General features: G+C 41.6%; 1 protein-coding gene across 6 annotated transcripts; it reads right to left on the bottom strand.

Annotated features, from left to right (window-relative positions):
• Positions 1-3,846: 3,846 nt before the first annotated feature.
• nfatc2a (nuclear factor of activated T cells 2a) lies at positions 3,847-22,480 on the bottom strand. 6 transcript variants are annotated; one of them, XM_005740986.1, is made up of 10 exons: positions 22,335-22,480; positions 19,705-20,626; positions 19,430-19,598; positions 16,889-17,091; positions 16,617-16,789; positions 14,810-14,950; positions 12,908-12,963; positions 12,653-12,812; positions 11,876-12,556; positions 3,847-5,641 (listed from the first exon to the last, which is right to left on the bottom strand). In XM_005740986.1, the coding sequence occupies exons 1-10, from the start codon at positions 22,390-22,392 to the stop codon at positions 5,586-5,588; spliced, it is 2,619 nt and encodes an 872-aa protein (XP_005741043.1). In that variant the 5' UTR covers positions 22,393-22,480; the 3' UTR covers positions 3,847-5,585. The 6 variants fall into 6 exon arrangements, with proteins under 6 accessions (XP_005741043.1, XP_005741040.1, XP_005741041.1 ...); XM_005740983.1 differs by lacking the exon at positions 22,335-22,480 and adding an exon at positions 21,003-21,432; XM_005740984.1 differs by lacking the exon at positions 22,335-22,480 and adding an exon at positions 21,003-21,432 and having other exon boundaries at positions 11,882-12,556.
• Positions 22,481-22,769: the final 289 nt, after the last annotated feature.

Below are 22,769 nucleotides of genomic sequence, written 5' to 3'. Positions count from 1 at the left end.
GTATTGAAGGTGTTTTGCAAAATATAATTTGAGGATGTTAGGTAATACATTGAGGTATCAAATAAGGTATCAAATTGCTTGATGAGTAATGCAGAATATAAACCTTCTGTTTGTCAAGTCAGCTCCAGAGAACAAACACTAAAAGTCTAAAAGAGACTACAGAGGAGAGGACAGACAGTTGTACCACAGCCAGGAAGCCAGCCGCCCACTGGTGGAACACTGATGGTATTTTACCTTTGAAAAGAACAATGCTAGCCAAAAACCAACCCTGTAACTGAGTGGACTCCCAGTAACCAAACCAGTCGCACCTAAAACAAAGCAAAGCATTTAACTGTATCACTGTTTGGCATTTAAAAATAACATCCCCTTTCACTGTTCATCTTATAACAAATTTGTATTCTTAATTTATTGGTTGGCGTCAAATAACAATTTGAAGCGCATCGAACAAGAGCAAGTAACCTCTAGGGGTTAAGTTTAATATTATTGTATTATTAAATTACATCAACAGTTTGCTCTGTGCATTTTTATAAATTACTAACAGTTATTTGTATGTAGAGTTTCATTGTGAGCGCTTCTCACCGTAGTCAACTCCACAGTTTCCAACAATTCTTCAAGACTTCCAAAACTGAGGTGCTCAGCACTCACCCCATCTTACTGTCACTACATAACTTTAAAAACACTTAGACATTTAACAAGTTCCACAGGCGTTCAACTTTTAATGACTCTTGAAAACAAGTGTACACACTCAGGTCGTGGCCCTCACCTGACTGGTTTCTGCCCCTGCAAGTATTCCCTTTGACATTTATGCACTATAGCCATGGACGCTCAGTTGAGTTGTCACATAGGTGGAGAATAATCTAATAGAATATAGCATATACAAGTTACATACAGACACATACAATATATGTCATGCGGTTTTTTTTACAGTTAGGTCCATACATTTTTGGAGAATGGCCAGTTTTTAGAGGTTTTGCCTTGGTACATCACTACAGTGGATTTTAAATTAAACAATGGAGATGTGATTGAAGTGAAAAACTTTCAGGTTTCAACACTTGAAACTGCATTTAGATCTTTTCTCTAGATCTTTTGCTGCATAAAAGAAGAACAACAAGGAAGCAGGCCTCACCTGCCCATAAAACTGCTTGTTGGTCAGTTGTCTAATTATTTTTGAGCCTCTGAAAATGGGCAGATATGTATAAAAATGGCCATAATTCCTAAGATAGACTTTGTTAAGACTTTTGATGTAAAGCTGAAAGACTACACTTCAATAATATCTTAATTGCTATATTTAAAACACGTTGATGGTACACAGGAGCAAGAATACAACAAATGTGCAAAAATGTATAGACAGAACTGTACTTAGGAGTTAGATACATGTAAATTAGTTGGAAGACTTAATTTTTTGTCTTGTTCATGATTTGTATCCTGATGTAACAGCCACTGACTCTTAATTTTTTTAAGCTAACACAACTATTCTGAATCAGTTTGATACGGTTTATGCAGGAAGATAAATAATCATGTTAATTGTATTTCTTCTCATTCTCCATTCTCTGGAGTTTACTGTGCAGGCAGAGATTTGTTAACGTTTTTAACGTATTATATTAGTTATTGCAGTGTGCTCAGCGATCAGCTCATTTTCTAATGTAGATCTCAATACATCTTACATTTCTGCATGTTTTACAGTCTGCACAGCACACACATCTCTTACTAACCTATCACTGAGAGTCCTTGAAACACTGATGATTTAGGCTTATGTTATGATTACAAAGTGACATCCGCTGTGTATATTTCCCATGCCAAACACATCTGTAACTGTGCACTTCTAGCTAACCATAAAGAGGCTCTTTCCTGTTTGTCAAATCTATTTTTGCCCATCAGCTCTTTTATGTAATTTTCAGTCTTTTTTGTTCATCCAAGGGAAACTGAACCCCTTTTAGAGCAATGTGATTCAGACTTGCATTTGTATTTCATAAGCTGCATTTGCGGCATCTACTGTTTAGGTGCCAAAAATGGTTTCAGAATGGTATAACATCTTAAAATGTATTTAAAAGGCTAAATTAAGCATGCAGCTGCTTTGTCAAAGAAGCTTTTGTGAGCTGCTCATGTGTGCCCCGTTAAATTCAATTTGCAATTCTGAAGTGAGTGAATTTGCCAGTTCAGTGGTTGAAAAAATACAAAGCACGCTGTTGAAGTATTCCCATTATTCCAAAAACAGTGTACTTGTGTTCTGTACCTCAGTAACTGTCTCTTGATTCCAGTGGAGAGCTGTCAAACAGCCCCTCCTGTTTCAGAGCTCCATTCACAAGTTCTTGTCTCCCTCTGCAGGACATCAGCAGAGCTCACCATTTACTTTTAGTTTTCTCTGGTCTCACTAGCTGTCACTGTAATACAAGCTATAAATTGTGCATGTTATGTTTCATCATTTATAGCTGGGATACGCGATATTTATACCAGATTTAATCTTTTTTAAGGTCATTTCCCAATCTGTGTTTCACCTGAGTCAAAGTGAGATTATGATTAAAAGTTGGTCATTTTAAGTTCTGCTAAATGGACATAATCAAAAGCATATTTAATTTAAATAAAACCATAATATTGCCAAAATGCATCATGTCTAATTATGGTCTTTATTTTTTATTGCATTTAAAGTTTTTCACCCACTAAACCCAATACTACGAGGAGCAGTTACTCACCTGAAGCCCAGGACACTGACTCATGTCTGAAAAAATGAGTCTTCAAAGTGTCTGCAAGAGGATAAAGCCACCTTTATTCCACACAACTGTTGCTCAGCAGCTTCCACTGCCATATTTATTCATATTTCAACGCCATATCAATGCACCTAAACGGCCGGCTAATGAAGTAATTAGCCAGTTGTGCCTTGGGCATGTTTTAAATCTGGATTAAAGTGTGGCGTTTCATTTGCAGTTAACAAAATATATATTTTGTGCTCAGTTGAGCTTGATGGCCTTTTTGTGAGGATGATCTCAGAGCGCTTTTTTTTTTTTTTTTTTTGGAAATAACACAAAAATGAGCTGAATGAAATGCCATGCTCATCATGTATTTCATTCTTAACCGATTTCACACAGTTAATCTGTATGCACTCCAAACTCATTACACCATAGAGTTCTAAAGGGCACATTAGTCATCCAGGCATATCTGTGCGCGAGTGGGCCGCAGACGCCTCATGCAGAGAAGCCCACGTGCTTCTTTTTCACCCATGATGATGTCATATCCAGAGACTTCCTGAACACAAGGTTCATTCACACAGCCCTCCTCCCGAAAAAGGGCCGAACACCAAACAAGCTATCTCCATAGCAACTGCAGCCTCGGGGTAGCATGTGAGTCCCCTTCTTGTTGTTATTTGTTATTTGAAGGAGGATTCAAAACTGTGTGTGTACTGTCCTCCCTCACGTGTGCCCGTGTAAATACCGCATGACATTCAAAGGGTCGAGTTCTGGATATTTTCATTCCGTATAAGCTATTAGCAAACATACAGAGTCTCCGATGAATAGGACTACATCTGTCCCTGGCGCAGTACAGGAAGGGAGTAGTTGATGAGTCACTGTCTTCTTTGGGTCTATTAATTTACAATTTTCCTCTCGAAAATGAAGAGACCGTTTTAGCTTATATGCCCAGAATATTTAAGGTTGATCAGAATCTAAATGCATGTTAAATTATTCATTCACTCCATTAATAGGAAAAGTGACACATTTAAACAAACACCATCATAATGTGTGGCGGGATTATTTATTGCTTCATTCAGGAATACAAAAATGGCATCAATCGTTTTTTTTATTATTTAACTTTAATTTTTTAGAGGCACAAAGGCTCAAACAGATTGATGACAATTCTCATCATAGAAAATTGAATAAGACAGTATTAATAACATTTCCATTACCATAGGATGTAAAATAATAAGACAGACAAAAATATACTATAAAACTACTATAGGTAAGGTTAATGTAAATCCCTTCAGATTACAGATACATGGCAATAAAACAAAGACAACATGTGTATTCTAAAGAAAAAGAGAGAAAATGATATATGACAACAAATTACTTCTCTTAACGCTTTATTTACTATTTACACAAAAGGGGAAAAAGGTGTTTCATACAAATTACATTCAAGAAATGTCAGATGCACTTGTACTGCACTGGCTCAATGAGAAATATCCTTAAATGATCAATATTAGCTTTACGAATATAACAAAATATAGTTATTTTCTATCAAATAGGTCCACATCAAGTGCTAACTCTTGCGACTCAGGCCTACATTTTACTTTAATGTATTTTTACTGCTTTAGAGTTACATAACTGGCACTTTGTATTTAATGTACTACTGTTCACTCAGAATTACACTTAAACTTGTGCTTTCTATTTAAGGCGAGATATATGAGCACATTGGTAATCCTGACTGTATAGCTATTTTGTGCTTATGTTTTATGGCAATTACAGAAAATAATTTCTATGCTCTTTGCATCTGCAAGCACAATAGTTCTGAATAGACAGGCAATTAGCTCTAAGCATAATGATGGCCATTGTGGATAAATTCAAAATGCAGCTATTCACAAAACAATACACAGTTTAAACTTTGGACATTTTGTTGCTGAGTTGTTATTACAATTTTTTAAAAAAGAACAAAATATCAAATTAAATCAAATGATCTCACTTTAGTTTGCATGAGTGAGACTTAAGTTAGATTGTTAGCTGCAATATTGGGAAATAAAACCTCAACTATTGTGCATGGAAATCATTTAAAAATGAAGCACACGTCCCCATAAAGCTATCTTGGCACCTGGATATAATTGAATATATACTATATGAATAGGAAACGGTGCATTATTCACAAATAATATATAAAAATAATAATAATAAACATTGAAATCCCATTCTGAAAAACAGTGCATATTAGGAGATGTCACAACAGTTCATTTGTATATGCTTAAGGCAGCAGTGTGCGCTTCACAAGAAAACTGCACTTAAAATGAGATGATCAACACGTAAGCTTTGGTCAATCTTTACATGTAAAAAAATACATACAAAAAGACAAAACACGCACTTTGTGCACAAAGGATGGAAAAAATGACCAAAAAACAAAAAACGTTGTACGTGTGATGACTTTACATCGCGACATTAACCTGTTGATGTCGTCTTTTATGATAAGGCAAACCAGTGCGGCTTTCTTGTCTGGACATTATGGCTATGCTGTTTGTGGACTTCAACATTTTATGTTTTTTCTCTTTGGTTATAAACAGTGTTTCCACCTGAAAAACATCATGAACAACGTAAGGCACAATTTTCTGCCTTTCCTCAGTGGTGTTATCTGTTGGAAACCTGTCGGGTGTTGATGGCAGACATTACGGGTCAAATGAAATCTTCTGTTTGCCAAATGTTTATGGCAGGAAAACATCCAAAACAAACACAGCAGCCATATTTCTATCACCATGGGTAGCGAAAATAAGGAAGAGAAGGTCTGATTGGTAGTGGAAATGCGTCACCTCGATGGACTGCCCGTTAATGTCTGTCTGTTTGTTTGTCGGCGGGGTGGGGGGTAAGGGTATGTTGTCATTTCCTGCTGGAGTCCCTCCTCTATGTCTGACCTCTGGCCTGAACGCCCGTCAGATCCTTTCTTATGATTTCATTCACTGCAAAGAAAAATAAAGACGACGATATCAGACACTGACGCGATCAGTTTCACAAAGAAATTTCCAAATGATAAGAAAACAATGCCTTCCTGACAACGTAAAACAGTGACATTGATAACATTCCTATTGGAAATATTCCTCAGTGAGAACATTTACAGTCTGACTGATATCCTGTGAAGGGCGTCGATGGAGGGTAGACAAATGCTGCATTTATATAGAGTAACCTCTAGAGGTAGCAAGCAATTGCTGGTTGTTGCTCAGCCGATTACAAGTGTGTGTAAACACACACCGACAGCAGAGGAAGGGGGTTGAAATGGAAACTTTCATGGTGTCACAGCTCTAAAAATAGGAGCACTGTGTGTGTGGGGGGGCATACAAGTTGCATTCGAAATAATAATAAATACACACATAATAGGTGCAGTTGTTTATCTCTCTCAGCAGCACAGGTTTGAGTTCATGGAGTTTTTTTTTTATCTGCTGAGTAAAACAGCCAAATAGTAGAGACAAGGAAGTGTAACTACTTGCTGTATAGTCTTACTTAAACTTCCTGCCTGCTTAGGTAGTTCAGCGTTAAGAAGCTAGGAATGATGACTATGTGTAATATGTCACTGCTTCACAAGTGCCATGCCGTCTGTGTTGAGGTGTGGTGTTTATCTGGCAGCCTGCTGTGTACACTCTGGCTCTCAGACATTGTAGGCTGGTGCCACTGCTTCCACTATGCCCCGGGGAAGTCATTAGGACGGATGAGTAATAAAAGTATTTCAAAGAGGACCAAAAAAAGCTTCTTGCCTGTGACAAAGCCATTACAGAGCATATTATGCCTGTGATTCTGTAACCATGGTAATAGCCTTCATTTTAGGATTGGCTTATTGAACCGTTAAAATGTGATTATCCAGCTAGCGTAGTTCGTATAGCAGTCTGTCAGGTTTGCAGAGTTTTCTGCTAGAGTTTGTTTTTTTCATTCTTTTTTAAAAGGATGCTTCTGATTCTGTTTGACTTGGTATTCCTCATTAAATACACCTTAGTCAGATGTTTTATTTAGGAAATATGCCTCCTTATTAACAGGGTAAACAAGAAACCCACAACAGTCGTGAGCCAATTAGCTTAGGGAATAAAAGCATGCTAACCAGTCACCTAAGCTGTCAGTCATTTTTTATAAGAACCCAAACAAAAAATAATATGTTTACTTGTGTCATTTATAAGGATACCCAACCTTCACACACATTTTTACCTTAATTTCATGCCACTCGAATAAAAAACATGCTGGGTTTTTCTGCTCTGAGCGAGTTTTTGGCTTACAGCTGTTTGTAGGAGTCTTTCCTCTGATTTTATTAACTACCTGCAGCTTCGTGCGGTGCTACAGCAGCAGGATCCAGATAGTGAGACATCTGCATTTTTGTGTATGGCACAACAGTCATAATTTTCATGACTTGTTATTCCTAATACACAAAATAGTACGTTGCAATATGTACTTTTTTATGCCATTTACTGTTACTGTTGAAGTTGGTATTTCAGTGTCTGTGAAATCAGCAAATCATACATGAACCCAATAAAATGTCATCTATGAATGAAATATTTGAGTTATTGTGTTGTGGGAACCCAAGGTTAACATAAGTTGCCTTCTTTCTAACCTTACACAAAATGACTTGCTCATGCTCATTGGGCTACATATGTAATAATTATCCATTGACAAGAATACAAAAAAGTTGATATATATTAAGCTGCCTCTGTAACTTCACACCTACGAATATGAAATATTCAAATCTGATTTTCTAACCACTGTTAGAAAAAAAACTGCCATCTTGCTTTAGATAAAGATAGATTAACTCAGTTCAGCCCAACTGTGTATGTTCTATTTCCATCTTTAATTTACATAGTGTCAAAGCTAAGGGTGCGACTACATTTAAGCTCATGTAAAACAATGTCTGACATTATCTCACCCACACAGCTGCACTTCTGAGCAGGCACTGAGCAAACCGAAGACCACAAAATATATTAGAAGCTAGGAAGAGTCGTGTTTTGTTTTTTGGTTTGTTTTTCTGACTCGTTTTTGGTGGAGTGTTGTGTGGTTTTTAGGAGATACAAACTATAACTCTAATTCAAACTTAAAGTACCTTTAACCTTAACCCAGTCTTTGTTTCTTTCTCTCAGCCTCTCCCTTGTCTTCCTTTGTGAAAGAGCAGCTCAGCGCTGAGTGCATTTTTTCAGCCAAAGCAGCTTCTGAGACTTCCAGCACTGCAGGAGTAGCCAAACTGGATGCTCTGCTGTCGTCACAACATCGGCCTCCCTGTTTATTTTAGTCTGTAGTGGAATTCCCTCTGACACCCAATGCCTTAAAGAAACTTTCATCTATCCAGCAGTGCCACAGGATTTTTCCTGAGTATAAAACCAGCTTAGAGAAGGAGCAAGAGTGCCACAGAGGAGCGACATACAGTGGGGCTTTACTGATTCGAATGAAGGGTTGGCACACACTGGCAATTTGAGGCAGGCCTAGGGAACACTCAGACTAGTCTGTTCAATAGGTGAGTGTCTGGCTCCTGAGTTCTATACCAATGAGCTGGACTGTTTACCAACCAAAGGTGGGAAGAGAGGGGAGAGAAAGAGAGGGAGAGAAAGGGGAAACTCTGTACAGTAGCTGACTCAGTTGCCTGCTGTGAGCTGGAATGTGTGCGTTTGTGCATCTGCAAGTATCTGCATGTTTATACAGTGTACATGTTTGGACATACAGTATTTTTAATATTTTCATATGACCGAATCTATTTAAATGAAGCTCTTATTTCACTGCAATGACACTGAAGCTAAAAACACATCCACTGAAAAGAGAAAGTGGAGGGATCGGACTGACATCTAACTGCTATTCTAACTGCAGTTCTGGTGTGTCAGCACTTAGAGTGACAAGCTTGCATTTTCAACCAAAGCTCACACACACACAGTGAAAAAACCTGCTCGCGAGTGTTATTGTTATTTTTCTTGACGCTGGCATGAAGGGACTGATTTGAATCTGATTTGCATGAAAACATTCTCTCCATAATTCATTTTCTGTTCCTATGAGAGTCCAACTGTCAGATTGAGCCTTAAGTAAAAAAAAAGAAGAAGATTTTTTTATAGGTGTTAAATCCTTTTTGGTTTAATACATTTTGTTGCACATTAGCATTCAGGAGCAGTTTGAATTAAAATTAATTACTTCCCCCCCCCCCTCACTTGTTACTAAAAACATTTGCATTGCTGTATTCGTACTGCACACAGTGCAGACTGCAGATTTTCAGCACCTGAAAGACAAAACAAACAGAGGTTGTTTTGTCTTTCAGGTGCTGATGCAGCAGTTGGAGACCCAGCATGTCTGTTAGATTCATCCTAGACAGCATGTCTTTTGTCCCGTCTTCCTTCTCTCACCCCAACCAGTCACGGCAGCCGCCCCTCCCTGAGCCTGGTTCTGCTGGAGCTTTCTACCTGTTAAAAGGGAGTTTTTCCTTCCCACTGTCACCAAAGTGCTTGATCATAGGGGGTCATATGATTGCTGGGTTTTTCTCTGTATGTATTATTGTAGGGTCTACCTTACAATATAAAGGGCCATGATTTGGCACTGTATAAATAAAATTGAATTGAATAGACCTTTGTCGCCCCCACCCCTTTTTCCTCTCTTTTTCTATTCCTCCGCCACCTTCTCCTTACTTTAGCCAACCTGGCCTTCCCCCCATGTCTGCTCCAGCATAATACCCACTCTGATATTAATGCAAATAATAAAATAAAATAAACAGAGAGTCTATAGTGCTCCTCTTGGCAAAGCAAATGTGTTTGGCACAACGAAGCATTCAGACCATGATTCTGCTTGCTAAAAATGTCGGACTGGACAGGTTTAAAAAAAACAAAAAACAATTCGCATTACCGTATTCGTATTGCACACAGTGCAGACTGCAGATTTTAAAGCTGTATTGTAGCATAATCGCATCTGGAAGGGCGCGATTGAGTCTTTAAGTCTTTCAAATGAGATGTAAGTGAGCTGAGACTAATGCACGTCCACCAGGCTGTTGCTATGTGCTTTATCTTTCCTGCGCTGATCTCTACCTGCTGGAACAATTTCACCTGCTCCACTGCCTCCAGGCTTTATTCCACACCCACCAAATCTGTCACTTTCAGCCTTTGTACGCTGTGCCAGTTGTTCTATTTTTGCTCTGACAAACTATATGATATGTAGTAACTGATGGGGGTGATTCTTGACCTTTGCGGTTCATAACAAGGCAGGCTCTGACAGGCATCTTTCACCAAGTTGACTAGATAATGTAAATAAATACCAGTCAACAGAAGAACGGTCACGTCTGAATACCAGCAGAGGGCACGGGAACTTTTCGAAGGGCATAAAAATTCAAGCCCTCTGCATGGGAGAAATTAGAAGCCACACTTTGTAAGAGAACAAATAGCGGGTTTTCATTCAACACTCGTCTCTGGAGTTGACACACTTTAAAGTCCCTCTGAGATGTGACAGTTACGGACCACAACAGTGTGACGATACCAGGATGTGGCATCACCTCTTTTTCAAAAATGACTATAGACTTTAACACATGGCTTGATGAGTAATGTTGACAATCTCACTTAGGGCTATAAAACACTTTTTTACCTAACATAAATGAGTGTTATGCGGTCAGGATCAAACTTCAGCAACCTTCCACTCAAACTGGAAGGGATTTTTTCTGCCTCACCTATCTTCTCACCCCCTAAAAATGTTTTGACTCTTGGGTAATCCCCCCTCTTTTTCTCACTAAATAGCAATGATGGCATGCGTAGGTGGCCTGTCATCTGTTGGGAGTGATAAGACAATGGCAGAGCAATTGAGCTACAAATGCTACATAAGGTTAATAAGGTTTTTACATTCAGGAATGGTGTGAACTTATAGAACTGGCATTGTCATATTGAAAATTGTAAAATCACTTGACGCTCAGATTAATAAAAGACAGTTTTTAATCCCAGGAACTGCAAGTAGTTTTCATGAGATAAAGGGTTAAAGTTAAACTCAAGCAGGGGCACCTGGGGAAAATGACTGACCGTCATCAGCTTTTGATGATGGGAGGATGAAAGAGGGCCCCAGTTTGACCATTTCTCTAACTCCTTGTTAATTCACCAGCTCACAGCCCTGTTGCTGTTTACTGTGGAGGAAAATCCTGCAAGTTCCATCCAAAAAACACAAATTCCATTGCTAGCCTTTTTTCTTCGTTTCATTTTTTCCATTGAAGCACGCACATGTGCAAACACACACAGCTCCTTCCCTTTTCCTGCGAACTACCCTCCACCCTCCTGCTATCTTACAGGGATCAGGCGGGATCTCTGGAGGACAGCAGCTGCAAATAGGAATTTCTTGTGCCAGATTGGCAGAATCCCGTGGTCGGAAAAAACCTAAACCTCTGGTGGGCTCCCCGACAGAATTGAGGGGCATAGGGCCAAGGAGAAATCCTGGCCAACTATAACAAACAAAAAGGCTTTCCCCAGTTCTCCCAGGCAGCACGTTCCACTGTTTGACAATGGTTGCCATGGAAGTTGTTTTTCACTTCATAACAGTGTCAACATGTCCGGGCGGTCAGCACAGTGACACTTTTTTCTCCCTCTCGCCCTGTCTTTAATGCATGAAAAAGCTCATTTCCTGATGTTTGCCAGTGCCAGATGAACCCCTACGACCAGCAGAATGAGCATTTTTGAATGGAGCAGAGCATTGACGAGCAAAGTCTAACTTTAAAAACCACCCGGCTGACAAAAACCAAAGGTAAGAAAAATACTGCACCGCGTTCAGAGCTGCTGGTTTTATTTTAAAAGATTGGAGGTTTGGAGAAATTCTAAGGAAGAGGTATAACCTCATGCCTGCTGCTGGATGTGGCCTGACATTAATTTTGTCAGAGGGTAGTGGGGTTGACAAGCACAAGTATAAACATATGACTCACAATCCCTGTTATTTCCACCTTGAATGGAACATAACTGCACCTCCCGGCAAGGATTGTTTTAACAGTGCGAGTTTGTTCTGCTGGCTTTGTTCAGAGGAATACTATAGCACACAGACTGGATCAGGATATGTGAAAAGGAGATACTGTAAATATCCTTGAATTGTTCTTGGGAAAAGTCATATCTTTGTTAGTGGATCTTATCAAATCGGAACTGCACCTATCGATCACGTTGTCTGGCCCTGAATCTGGAGACTCAGACACAAGCTGCAATTGACCACTCACACTGAGTATAAAAGCATTAACTTACACTCACCATCATCTAGGTAGGCCTGGTCCAAATTCTCTTCCTTGACAGTCACTCGTCTCTGTCCATCTGCCGAAGCGTCCATCTGCCCCGTCCCAGCTGGAGTTCTGCCTTTCTGCTGCTGAATCACGGTGGGGTAGTGCTGCGGGTGGGTTACTGCTACCTGGGGGGGTGTGGGTGAATGGGTGGCAGCTGCCTGTGGGGAATAGCTATCGCAGTATATGATCTGCTGGTTGTCAGGTTGAGGCCCAGTAAGGGGTTGAGGTTCACCTGCTCGGATCAGGTGGTGGTTGGTGGGAGAGAACTGGATGATAGAGGGGTGTTGACCTGCATTGATTGGCCCCACAGACTGAGCCGGGGAGCCCGTGTGGACCAGGACCGATCTGTGGGGGTCAGGCATCATCCCTCCGGTCTGCCACATAGCAGGGCTGCCACTCAGACTCTTGCCTCCACGTGAGTACACGATGGCCGGGCTCTGCTGCTGGAAACGTGCATCCTGGTTTGGAAGGCTGGAGCTGAGGCGCTGGCAGGGAGCCATGCCAGAGACCAGGCCATTGTCTGGGTGGAGAATGCCACGTGGGCTATGGTAGTAGGAATGAGGAGATAAGCCCAAGATTTGAGGCATGGCAAAGCCCATGCGCTCTGCTTCATACTCATCTATAGGCTCCGTCTTAATGGATGGAGCTGAGGAGGGGAAAAAATGAGTAAGATGGCTGAGAACAATACCACGAAAATCATTTAAATATAATTCTTTAAAAGCAGTATGTGAAAAAAGCATACCAAAAAGAGGCTGAGCAGCATTCTTACATGCCAGTGGTGTGTAGGTGAAATGCTGAGGCTGGCTGCGCTTTCTTTTGCCATTGATGACGTAGAAGTTTACTTTGACAGGATGGCAGACAGATGCATCCCGGTAGGGCGGCACCTCCACAAACAGCATACTCTACAAGACAATGCTCTATTATGTACTGAAAGTGATTCATTTATTTGAACTAATGGGTAGATATCCAGAATTTAAGTATCATGTTTAATACATACAGGTTGGCTTTTGTCTTTATCCACCGTTGCTTCCATTTCCCAGATTTGCTGCCCATCTAGAAAGAAGGAAAGAGAAAGCGAAAACCTAATTACACTTAAGAACATGTGGTAATTAATTCTACAGGGTAAGTGAGGTCGATTGCTTCCAGATGTACTTGACAACGTGTAAATTTGGAAACCGGTGAAACTAAAACGATTGAGAAATTAATTTTCTTTCTTTTTCAAGTGTATTTTTGCTTATTTTATTTCACCAATTCAAACGTAGGGACGTGCATTACTAGACAAATCTACTGTATGTCCCCACGAGTGCCATTTGAGTTACAGTTCATGTCGACAGAAAAGGCATCTTTGTGCTTGGAGATGATATCACTTTTGAAACCACTTCCTCTTACCCCACAACGCACGCCCAACGATAGAGGATCGGTAGGTTTACCCCAAACACACGTACAGCCTTCCATTGTTCGGAAAGACATGTGACTTTTGAACGTCCTGAGCCGACTAAATAGTAACGTAACAAGGTAAAACACCTTGGATTATATCTATGGCGGTAAAGGTTTACGTTATCTCACACTTCATCAGATTTAGGTGCAGCTGTCATTTATGTGCAAAAGTTGAAAACAACATGTGCCTGCGAACGTAAACTCCACATGCCCCAACACATGACAGGACATGTGCTGCAGCGAGTTCTGTTTGGAGTGCAGTTGGGAAACCCTCTGTCAGATTGTGAATTAATAACACATGGCTAAAATGAGTCAGCAGGAGAAAAGGGGGGATTCCACACATGTTGACAACTTTTTTTCTTAGCTTTCTTTTTATGATCAACTTTCTCCACTGCTACAAAACGTGACCATTTCTGCTTTCTTGGCATTTCTATTTGTTTGCATTTTGTTGCAATTCTACTCCAAGGGATACCCCTGACTGCGTGTACTTTTGGAGATAATTGCATGTGGAGGGGGGGGAAAGGGGGCAAGGAATGGAGCTGGAAACAGAGAAAGAAAATTTACTTGGACAGAGAAGCTTTCCTTCTCTCCGTACAGCTTTCCCTGTCCAAGCACAGGAGTCAGGGGAGCTCCAGCCAATAGCAGCTGAGGGATTCAGAGGGATTTCACAGCCTCACTGATCCAGAACTTTGTGTCATACACAAACTCTTCAAAACATCGGCAACCCCTCTTTGTAAGATTTCTTTTTCCATCTCTGTATTACTATCCATTGCTGTTGTTTCATAACACAGCAGCAGGGAACCCCAAAGAAGAAGAAGAAGGAGGAGGAGAGGAGGGGAAGCACCTGCGATGTGCATGTCCAAGTTTTATTTTAGGTAGCCTGTAGATTTAAAAATACAGCATTGATGCCATTTAATCAAAATAAGGGAAACCCAGAACAGCAGAACTTCTGACCTTTGACCTAAGACAAGAACCATAAAAGCTCCCAATCATAGTACAAATGCTTCAGCCTGGCGTAAAAATGTCAGAAGGCAAGAAAAATTACTGCACTTCCTCGCTGCTAAAAATAAATCCTTTTGTTCCGTCCATTTGTTTCAACAAATAAAACAAACTTTTATGTGACACCATTGATCAAATAACGAGAGGCCTGTGTGACTGATAAGACATGAAGGTGAGGGAGAAAAGGTCAAAAGGAAGTCAGGCAGCAGCGTTATCCTTCAGATCATGCAAATAATTCACACAGATTCATCTATTAAATGAAAGCGAAGACACGTAACAGCTATGACCTCGTGCACAGACACGGCCAATTATGACTCATTAGTTGTCGTTCGTGTCGTGTTGTTACTGTCACACAATGTTGTGCAACAGTGGAATTGACAAATCGACAGACACCACAAAGATTTTATGAATTCAGTCACTGATTTGGTTTGAAAGCAAAGCATGTTTTTGGAATGCCGCTTACCCTGTGTTTTCTCCATAAAAATGACCTTGGAATCGGAGCTGAAGTTCTGCCCAGTCAGGATCATCTGCTGGCCACCCAGAACAGAGCAGCTGTCCATGTCCTGCTTCTCAACCATGGGAAGCTCGTGAGCTGAACGCTGAGCTGCAGGGACACACAAACGGGTGGCGTGCAACATTTACTGCCTTTCTACTGGTGTCACTTTCTCCAGTGTGTGGATTTTCTGTTTTTGTGAACATCTTTGCTTTCTATGCTGTTACTTGGACGCTATGCAGCAGGTATTGGCAGTTTTCCCCAGCTCTGACATATCACAGACTACATAACCAATTTTTAGTCATAGCCCAATACTGCAGAAAAGAAAAAAAAAGGCATGTAACAGATGATCTGAAAGTTCACTATTGATTTCTCACAAATGCAAAACAACTCATTACCAAGAAGTGACAGTGTTTGGCACTAAACATTTGATGCTGAGTCATTCAACAATCTCACCCAGTGCTTTCGGTTTTAATCAGCCGAAGCTTAAAATCAGTCAAATCACAACCTGCAAGAGCAAAGGGGAGTTGTTGCTGTCTGAGCCCATTTACAATCAAGTACCGTACAGACACAAAGAACAAAATAAAACTAACACCGAAAAGAATGATGCAACCTTTAAAAACTGTAAATGTGCTGTGCAGTCAAATCATTCAATCCGACAAATATTTCCAGTTGATTGAAATATGAGAACCGAATTGAACGTTTAGATGAGGCCGATACAAAAATGCATACAATACTCAAACGTGCGGAAAGAAATACACCTGCTTAACTGGAAATGGACATGTTATGTAATATGTATATGTTAAAGGGAAACAGATAATATTCCCGTAGCCATCAGCTTTGTATTCATTTATTCAATTTAAAAAAAACAAAACAAAACAAGACAGTTCCTCACTGGTGCCCTATTGTCATCAGTTCAGCCGTATCTCCTGTTCAGCTGAATCTCCACATTTACTGATGGGAACTGAGCTACTGACAAACACGCCGCTGACCTTTAAATCGGCCGGTTCAACCTACTACACTGCAAAAGGGTAGAACAAAGAGGATGACACAAGCAGGTGCCTCATCTCCTCAAACACCCCATCACTGACCCTCTGCTTAACAATACGCCTGACAGATGCAGCACAGGTGTTACTGTGCGCTGCTTTACGCTCGATTGGTTTTCACATACAATGATTTTTCAGAAATTCACCCTTTAAAAAAAAAAAAAAAAAAAAAGAGGTAGTAACTGTTGTTTCTCCCTATCTGTGATCCGCGAGCAGATGGAAAAAAATACTTACAACATAATATTGTATTCTGCATCATGACTTTTTACAATGGCAGGAGCATATTGCACGCAGATGGTGCAACACTTGACCAGGGTGTTGATTAAAGCCAGATAAAGGCCCTTCTTGTTTGAGTTTTGATTACACCAGGTGCTTTAATAACACTGTGTACACATTCGCTGATGTACCCAAACACAGACTTTACTACTGTGCACATACAAACAGGTACACAGACACTGTCACATGCTGTGCCCACCAACTGGATGGAAGCCCTGGTAGCATAAAGAGGTCTTTCATACTATCAGGCAAGCTCCAAACTCATTTGAATGTGGGTTCTTTTTTTATGTTTGTTTTGTATGAAGTTTTGTTAACTCTTGAAAAGCAGTTTGACCTCAATGGGAAGCGCACATGCTGAAATTCAAAAAGCTCATGGTCTATCAGGATGATATTAGTAGTTACAATAACGCAAAAATAAAACATATTGTTAAATGAAATTGTGTGCAGCTACTTACAGCACTCAATGGGATGTGAGGCCACCTGGAGAGAGACGTGCTGTCCTCCGGGCTGAGGTATGTGCACGCGAAACACAAGTCGGACTCTGGTGTTTTTCCGACCGACGTCCGTCTCGCCCTTCCTCAGCTCGATGTCGGCGTTCCTGAGCTTCAGGATCCCAGCACAGTCGATGCTGCGACGAGAACGAAATGTTCAGAACTTTAATATTTAAAACATTAGACTGCGAAAAGACAGATCTGGGGTTTAAAAGTGGACACTATGCTTATCTCACATTGCTTTCATGTTGTTCTTTGGCTCCAGCGGGATCTCGAGGACTTTGGTGCCGTTGATAATCTTTTCGAAGCTGGTGGTCGTAACTGTTTTGCCAGTGATGCGGTGGACTTGGTAAAAGGCATGAGGCTTGAGGATGCGCTCGTCAGCTGTACCGATAAAAATCTGCAGGCCAAGAGGCTCCTTGCCTCTATAGCCATGTAACTGTAAACGAAGAAATAGCACTCAGTCATTTTCTTTTCTTTTTTTAACTTAAAGCATCCTCTGGAAAGCAAGGAAGCAGAGATACAGTACGAAGGAAATATTTCAGTCACGTTTAACTGGTTGTGCTTCTCCATAACCGCTTTCTCTAACTCTGCATTTCCAGATGTTGCCCCCCCCCCCTCCAGTGATGGCAAATCTGTGTCAGACCCACGTGCAAACACATGAGTCTTTTTTCTGCAGCCTTGAACGGAAGCCAGCAGAGAGCTCAAATCCTACGGCCTTGTGCTTGTTCTTTCCGATGGGATGAAGGATTAAGCGGGGATTCTATCTTTTAAAGTTTAGCTGAAATGACAAGTACCATATTGATTAAACCGTGAACATGAAAAGACCGAGATGCTACTTTTAACCTGTGACTGCCTCCTAAGGAAACCTGCAAAAACCACAAAGCATCAACTTGCATCTAAATGCTGTTTTTATGCAAACTGTGTAGTGCATAACCTTTATCATAGAGCACAAACATGAATTGGATTGTGGGTAATGGAAAAAAAAAAGGCTTCGGGTCCCTCTGCCATTAGCCTGCAACACGCAAAGTTAATTTAAAGTTGTTTCGAAACATAATTTCCATTCAAAAGAGCTCCGTTTAACTGCGGTCAGGGAAAATAAAATCAACTTGTTTGAAGAAATTATCATCTCAGTGGATGCAACTGTCAGGCTTGACAGCAGCTGCTCAGTGTGAACAGAAGCTATGGCAACATGAATGAGCATGCTCCCCTCCAAACAGAAGGAAGCTGACTGCAAACACTCAAAAGGCCATGTGAGCAGCCGGCCAGTCGTCATGGCATTGGCAGGACCCGTGAGTCATGACAGAGCGCAGTGTAGGAAAAGTAAAGTGGAGGGCAAGAAGCTTAGAGAGAGGCAAAGAGAAGAAGAGAAGGAGGGAGGGGGGACACAGAGAGTGAAAGAAGGGCAGAGGAAGGGAAAGAGGAGGTGAAGGAGTGCAACCGTGGCTAGCCAGGCCTGACCATCTGATTGGCCGGCAAAGCAGGCAGAACTGACCTCAGGGTGAGGCCTTTGGGGATGGGCATAAAATGGAAAAGAAGCATTAGAAGCTTAATTTCCACAAAGTCCCCACAGTCACAGACAAACACAGCAGTGAAATGTTGCCACAGTAACACAAAGAAAAGGAAGTTGTATCTATTTATGGACCCCAGCTGTAACTGTGTCAAGGCTAATTTTAAAGTGGATATTTGAATCTTATTTTGTGACTAGAGAAAAACTAAAATATTAGTATTTTTCATTTTCGTCTGCAATCATTATAACCACAGGCCGTATTCAGTTTCTACACATAGGGGCTGAACGCTTCGATACTTCAACGCAGCTAACGCAAGAACCACACAGTCAAAACCTCTTACACAGAGTGCAAGAGGAAGTCAGAACAGCATGAGAACAAATATGTACATGTGGTTAAAACCATACGGCGAAGGTGCACTATTGCAGACTATTTTAAGCTTTAACACCAAAAAGAAAAAAAAATCTGAGTGTTAGAGTTGATGAGTGACCCGAGGGTTGTCCTGAGTGTGCACCCTGGTTTCAATGCGTCATTTGTCTGGGGTTACAGCAGCTATTTCAATTTGTTTTAGAAAGTGAAAAAAAATGGAGAGGTGCCATGACAGTAGCCACAATAACTAACACAGACTCATTTTCATACAGATGACCCCGGGCAACAATACCACCACTACCGCCGAGTGTATAATGAGTAGGAAATACTATTACACGCAAGCCCTCCCACCAGGGTTGCCTGAGGCTCTCGAGCTGGACGGCTAATTTAAAGCGGAACTGTTACTAGTTTCCTTATTCCTTACTTTGCTGCTGTGTATACTGTCACAGCAGTGGACGATAACAGAATTCAGACTGCTCTAGAAACTGTTCTAGGCACTTTTTTCTGTGCTTGGTTCTGTATGATGTCAGTTAAACGGACACCTGTAATACAACGATTTGAGGCACACAGCTCTGTATGTGAACACAGAATCTCCACCCGTGTTCAAACCTCCTGTTTACAAGGGCCAGCCAATCGGAAGAAAGTTGGCAGACCAGTATAAGAAAAATAAGGATTAGGTTTAGCTGTGAATCATTAGACTACTGAAGTAGAGCCCAAAATATGGGAATGGAAATAACTATGAATGTGCACTTTTATGAATAACCCTGACAACATGACTTCATATGGTTATTCACCAAAGTAAAAAACAGATTTATTCATATTTACTGATTTAGTACTTAAAAATAAATCATAGGCTTAAGAATTTTACTTAATTTTTTATAGTGATGCTTTTGGCCATACCTGCACAACAGGATGTCCTCCCGTGGGGGCTTTGACTGCACCCCTGCTTCCTTCTGTTTCATAGTGAGCTCTGTGATGTGGTTTAGGCTGCACATCAATGTGCAGTTCATACTGGTCGGTGCGACGAGGAATCGGCCATTCCAGCGGTGGGAGAGAAGCCACAGGGATGCTGCAAAATATTAATTATTCATAAAATTATAGAATTATTACATAAATAAACACACATGGAGAGTGGGAGCTTATCGGAGTGAAGCCTCACTTCATGGCCAATTTACCTGCAGAGGCTGGAAACCAAAGGCTTGGGCCAGACTGAAGGAATAACAAAGAAAGGCTCTGCAGCAGGTTTGGTCTTTATGTCCTGATCACAGGACACCATGTAGTTCCCATCACCATGATTCTCTGGATACAGAGTGTAAACCTGGTTGGATGTCTTCACTATTTTAGTGGGAACCAGGTTTGGATGATTGGTGCCAAAACCATTCATGGCATCAGTAAGGCTGGTGTGTGTATAGTGGGCGCCTATGTTGTGATCTTCATGGCCGTTATTGGGGGAAGGACTGCGGGACCGGTGCCCAGGGATTAATCCTGGGTTTCTGTACATGTCGTAGGTGCGTTTTCCCTGTGGGGAGGTGGAGCGAGAGCCTGGTCTTGGTGAGGGAGAACGGGGTCCGAGGCCGTCGTCACCTAGGCTGGTGTGAGGAGAGGTGCCTGGGGAGGTGCGAGGGGAGCCAGTGTGGATGTTCTGCAATCGAGGGCAGAGATCTCCAGGGTTCTGCGCACTGCTTGGGGAGACGCAAGGTGACGCCCAGGGAGAATAGTTCTCAGAGTGCCAGCTGGTGGAGGAATTGCTGCTGGCAGGACTCAGGCACTGGGGCTCACGGTAGGCAAGGTTTTCATGGCCCGGGACAGTAAGGGTAGGTCTGGGGCTAATGTTTAGATGGTGGTTCTGCAGAGAGTCCCGACCATGACTGTAGTGCTCACGTGAGGGGGTGATTTCAATGCGAGGGCTCAAGGCTGCAGGTCGGGTACTGTCCAGGTAGTTTCTGGCTTCCTGGTTCTCGTATCCTGTGAGAACTTCGATGTGCTCACTGTAGGCGGGGCTGCACGACTTGATACCATAGGGTGAGGTCTCCTCCAAGGGGTAAGCCTGCTCAGATTCAGGACTGAGGACTTTTGGGGGTCCAAGGTTGGAGTCATCTGCAGGGAACAAAATGTTTACATTTATTACAATGCACACATTTGAAAGAGAAACGGGCACGTTTGTTTTTAAAGAAAAGCTCATGTTTTTCTTTACCAATATCACTCAATGAATGAATGAATCTTAATCAAAGACGTGTTTCTTTTCAAAAACAACACAGGTTATTTTTAGCTCAAATACATTTATCAGCTGAAATATTGACCTTTTTTCCACATGGCGAGGCGTCAGAATCCTCATTGCGAAGTCAACTTTACTTCCTCATTTTTCATTTCATTCACATTAAGCAACTTTAAAGGCCTCGCTAGTGGTCAACACAGCAGAGAAAGAGAAAGGCACGCCAACTCAGAGTGCCAAAAAGAAAAGTCTCGGACAAACCTTGGTGCCCCCCTGCAAAGTCACTGCACGGCGGCTCATATTCAAACAGGTACTCAAACTGCAAATCCTCATCGGGGCAGCTGACTCGACTGAGCTCTTCCACCAAATCTTTTTCGTCGTAAAAGGAGGTCATCTGTCTATTTTCTTCCTAACTACTCCTCTGAGTTCACACGAAGCGGCAGGGACGTGGACGGCGAATTGCGGTGTAGATGTGGATTTGGGGAACCTGTTGTCAATTCATGCATCGGTGAGCAGCAGAAGGTGAAGCGCACACGTTTCCTGTTCAGTTCGCCGCGGTTATTTTCGTACGGAGGCGGGTCTATTTACACACTGAATACAAACTCTTTATGTTCATCCCCGAGAGTCCGATCACGCCTTCTCTCTATGCTGATGCGTCAAACAACAAAAAGCGCAAGTGCAGTTTGGACGTGAATTAACTGCTCAGATCAAACAGAATACTGATTTGACGGGCTACACAGCCTGTTGCTGCCCCCGGGTGTTTGACATGGTGACATAGCAGGGTGCCGACTATGTTCGACACCTGTCAAGCTGAGTTACCATTAAAACGCGGTTGTGCATCGCTTTTGCGTGGACTTAGATTAAAGAGGATAGATGGCTGAAAATAGAAACGTTTATTTTATCTGATGCATTATCTCGTCAAACAATAAATCCTGTCCCGGACTGGATTTCGTAGTGACGTACTGTTTTATTGTCACTGAAAACCCACGGGTTCTCCTGAGGGTATCCCCGGATTTACGCACGACGCAGCACACATACCAGGGCGTTCCTTACACCGGTAGCATGTGCTCTGTCAGCAAAAAGCTAAACAACGGCAGTAAACTTTAATTTTTCTGATCTCGTTGGTGGTGTTATATAGAAATCACAACTTTATTAAATCGTTGATTATAGGCTTATTTGTTTAAATCCTTAATGAAGACGGAAAGCGTGTATCCCTATCAGAGAAGACGATAGCATCTTCAAGTTTTCATTAACTGATGAGAAAATCAATCTCTGCATGAGCCTATCGGTCTTTGCTACGTTGCATTTGGTAGACTTGTGCAGAGTGCCCTTCTTTCTCCCGATCAGCATCGTGCAATCCAACAAGTAATTCTCAATGGCAATCAAAACTTTGTAGGCGACCGTGATTTCAAAAGCACGCGCTGTATGCTGATTTAAAGCGCCATCCCAACATCCCAGCTGTCTCCGAAATGTTAGACAGACAGCCGACAAATGACTGCAGCATTTCAGGCATGAACACACTAGTTAACACTAGTCTATAAATTAAAAATCAAATGGGTTGATTACCAGATAATCACAACACTTCAGCAGTACCTTGATCCATCGACCTCATGGTGTGGTACTGTGCCAGCCTCCAAGTCTCTCTGAACATCTGGATACAAAAAACTGGAAACGGGAATGTAAAAAAAAAAAGAAAAAAGAAAGAAATATCTGGAAAAACTAGTGTCCTCTAATAACCATAGCAGAAGAAACTCTCTTCGGTTAAAATGCTGAAAGCGGAGTAAAACAGGAAAGAAAAACTCTGTAGACGTTCAAGTTAAGGCTGCGACACGGCAGCTGCGCGCAAACTCCTTTTCTGTTCAAAAACATGCGGCCGCATCAGCAGTGGCTCTGGTATGAAGCCCCTCTTCCTAGAGCTCTATAAGGATTACTTGAGTATCGAGAGCAGCTTCCTTCCCCGCTCTGGGTGTTTATAATGGTCCAATGCTGTAAAATAACGGGATTCCCTCAGTGTTTCCTCCTGTTTGT

Source organism: Pundamilia nyererei, unplaced genomic scaffold (genome assembly GCF_000239375.1).
Source record: "Pundamilia nyererei isolate P.nyererei 1_Seehausen unplaced genomic scaffold, PunNye1.0 scaffold00106, whole genome shotgun sequence".
NCBI lineage: Eukaryota > Metazoa > Chordata > Actinopteri > Cichliformes > Cichlidae > Pundamilia > Pundamilia nyererei.
The sequence above is the reverse complement of the archived record's forward strand: the minus strand, read 5'-3'. Positions and strand labels throughout refer to the sequence as shown.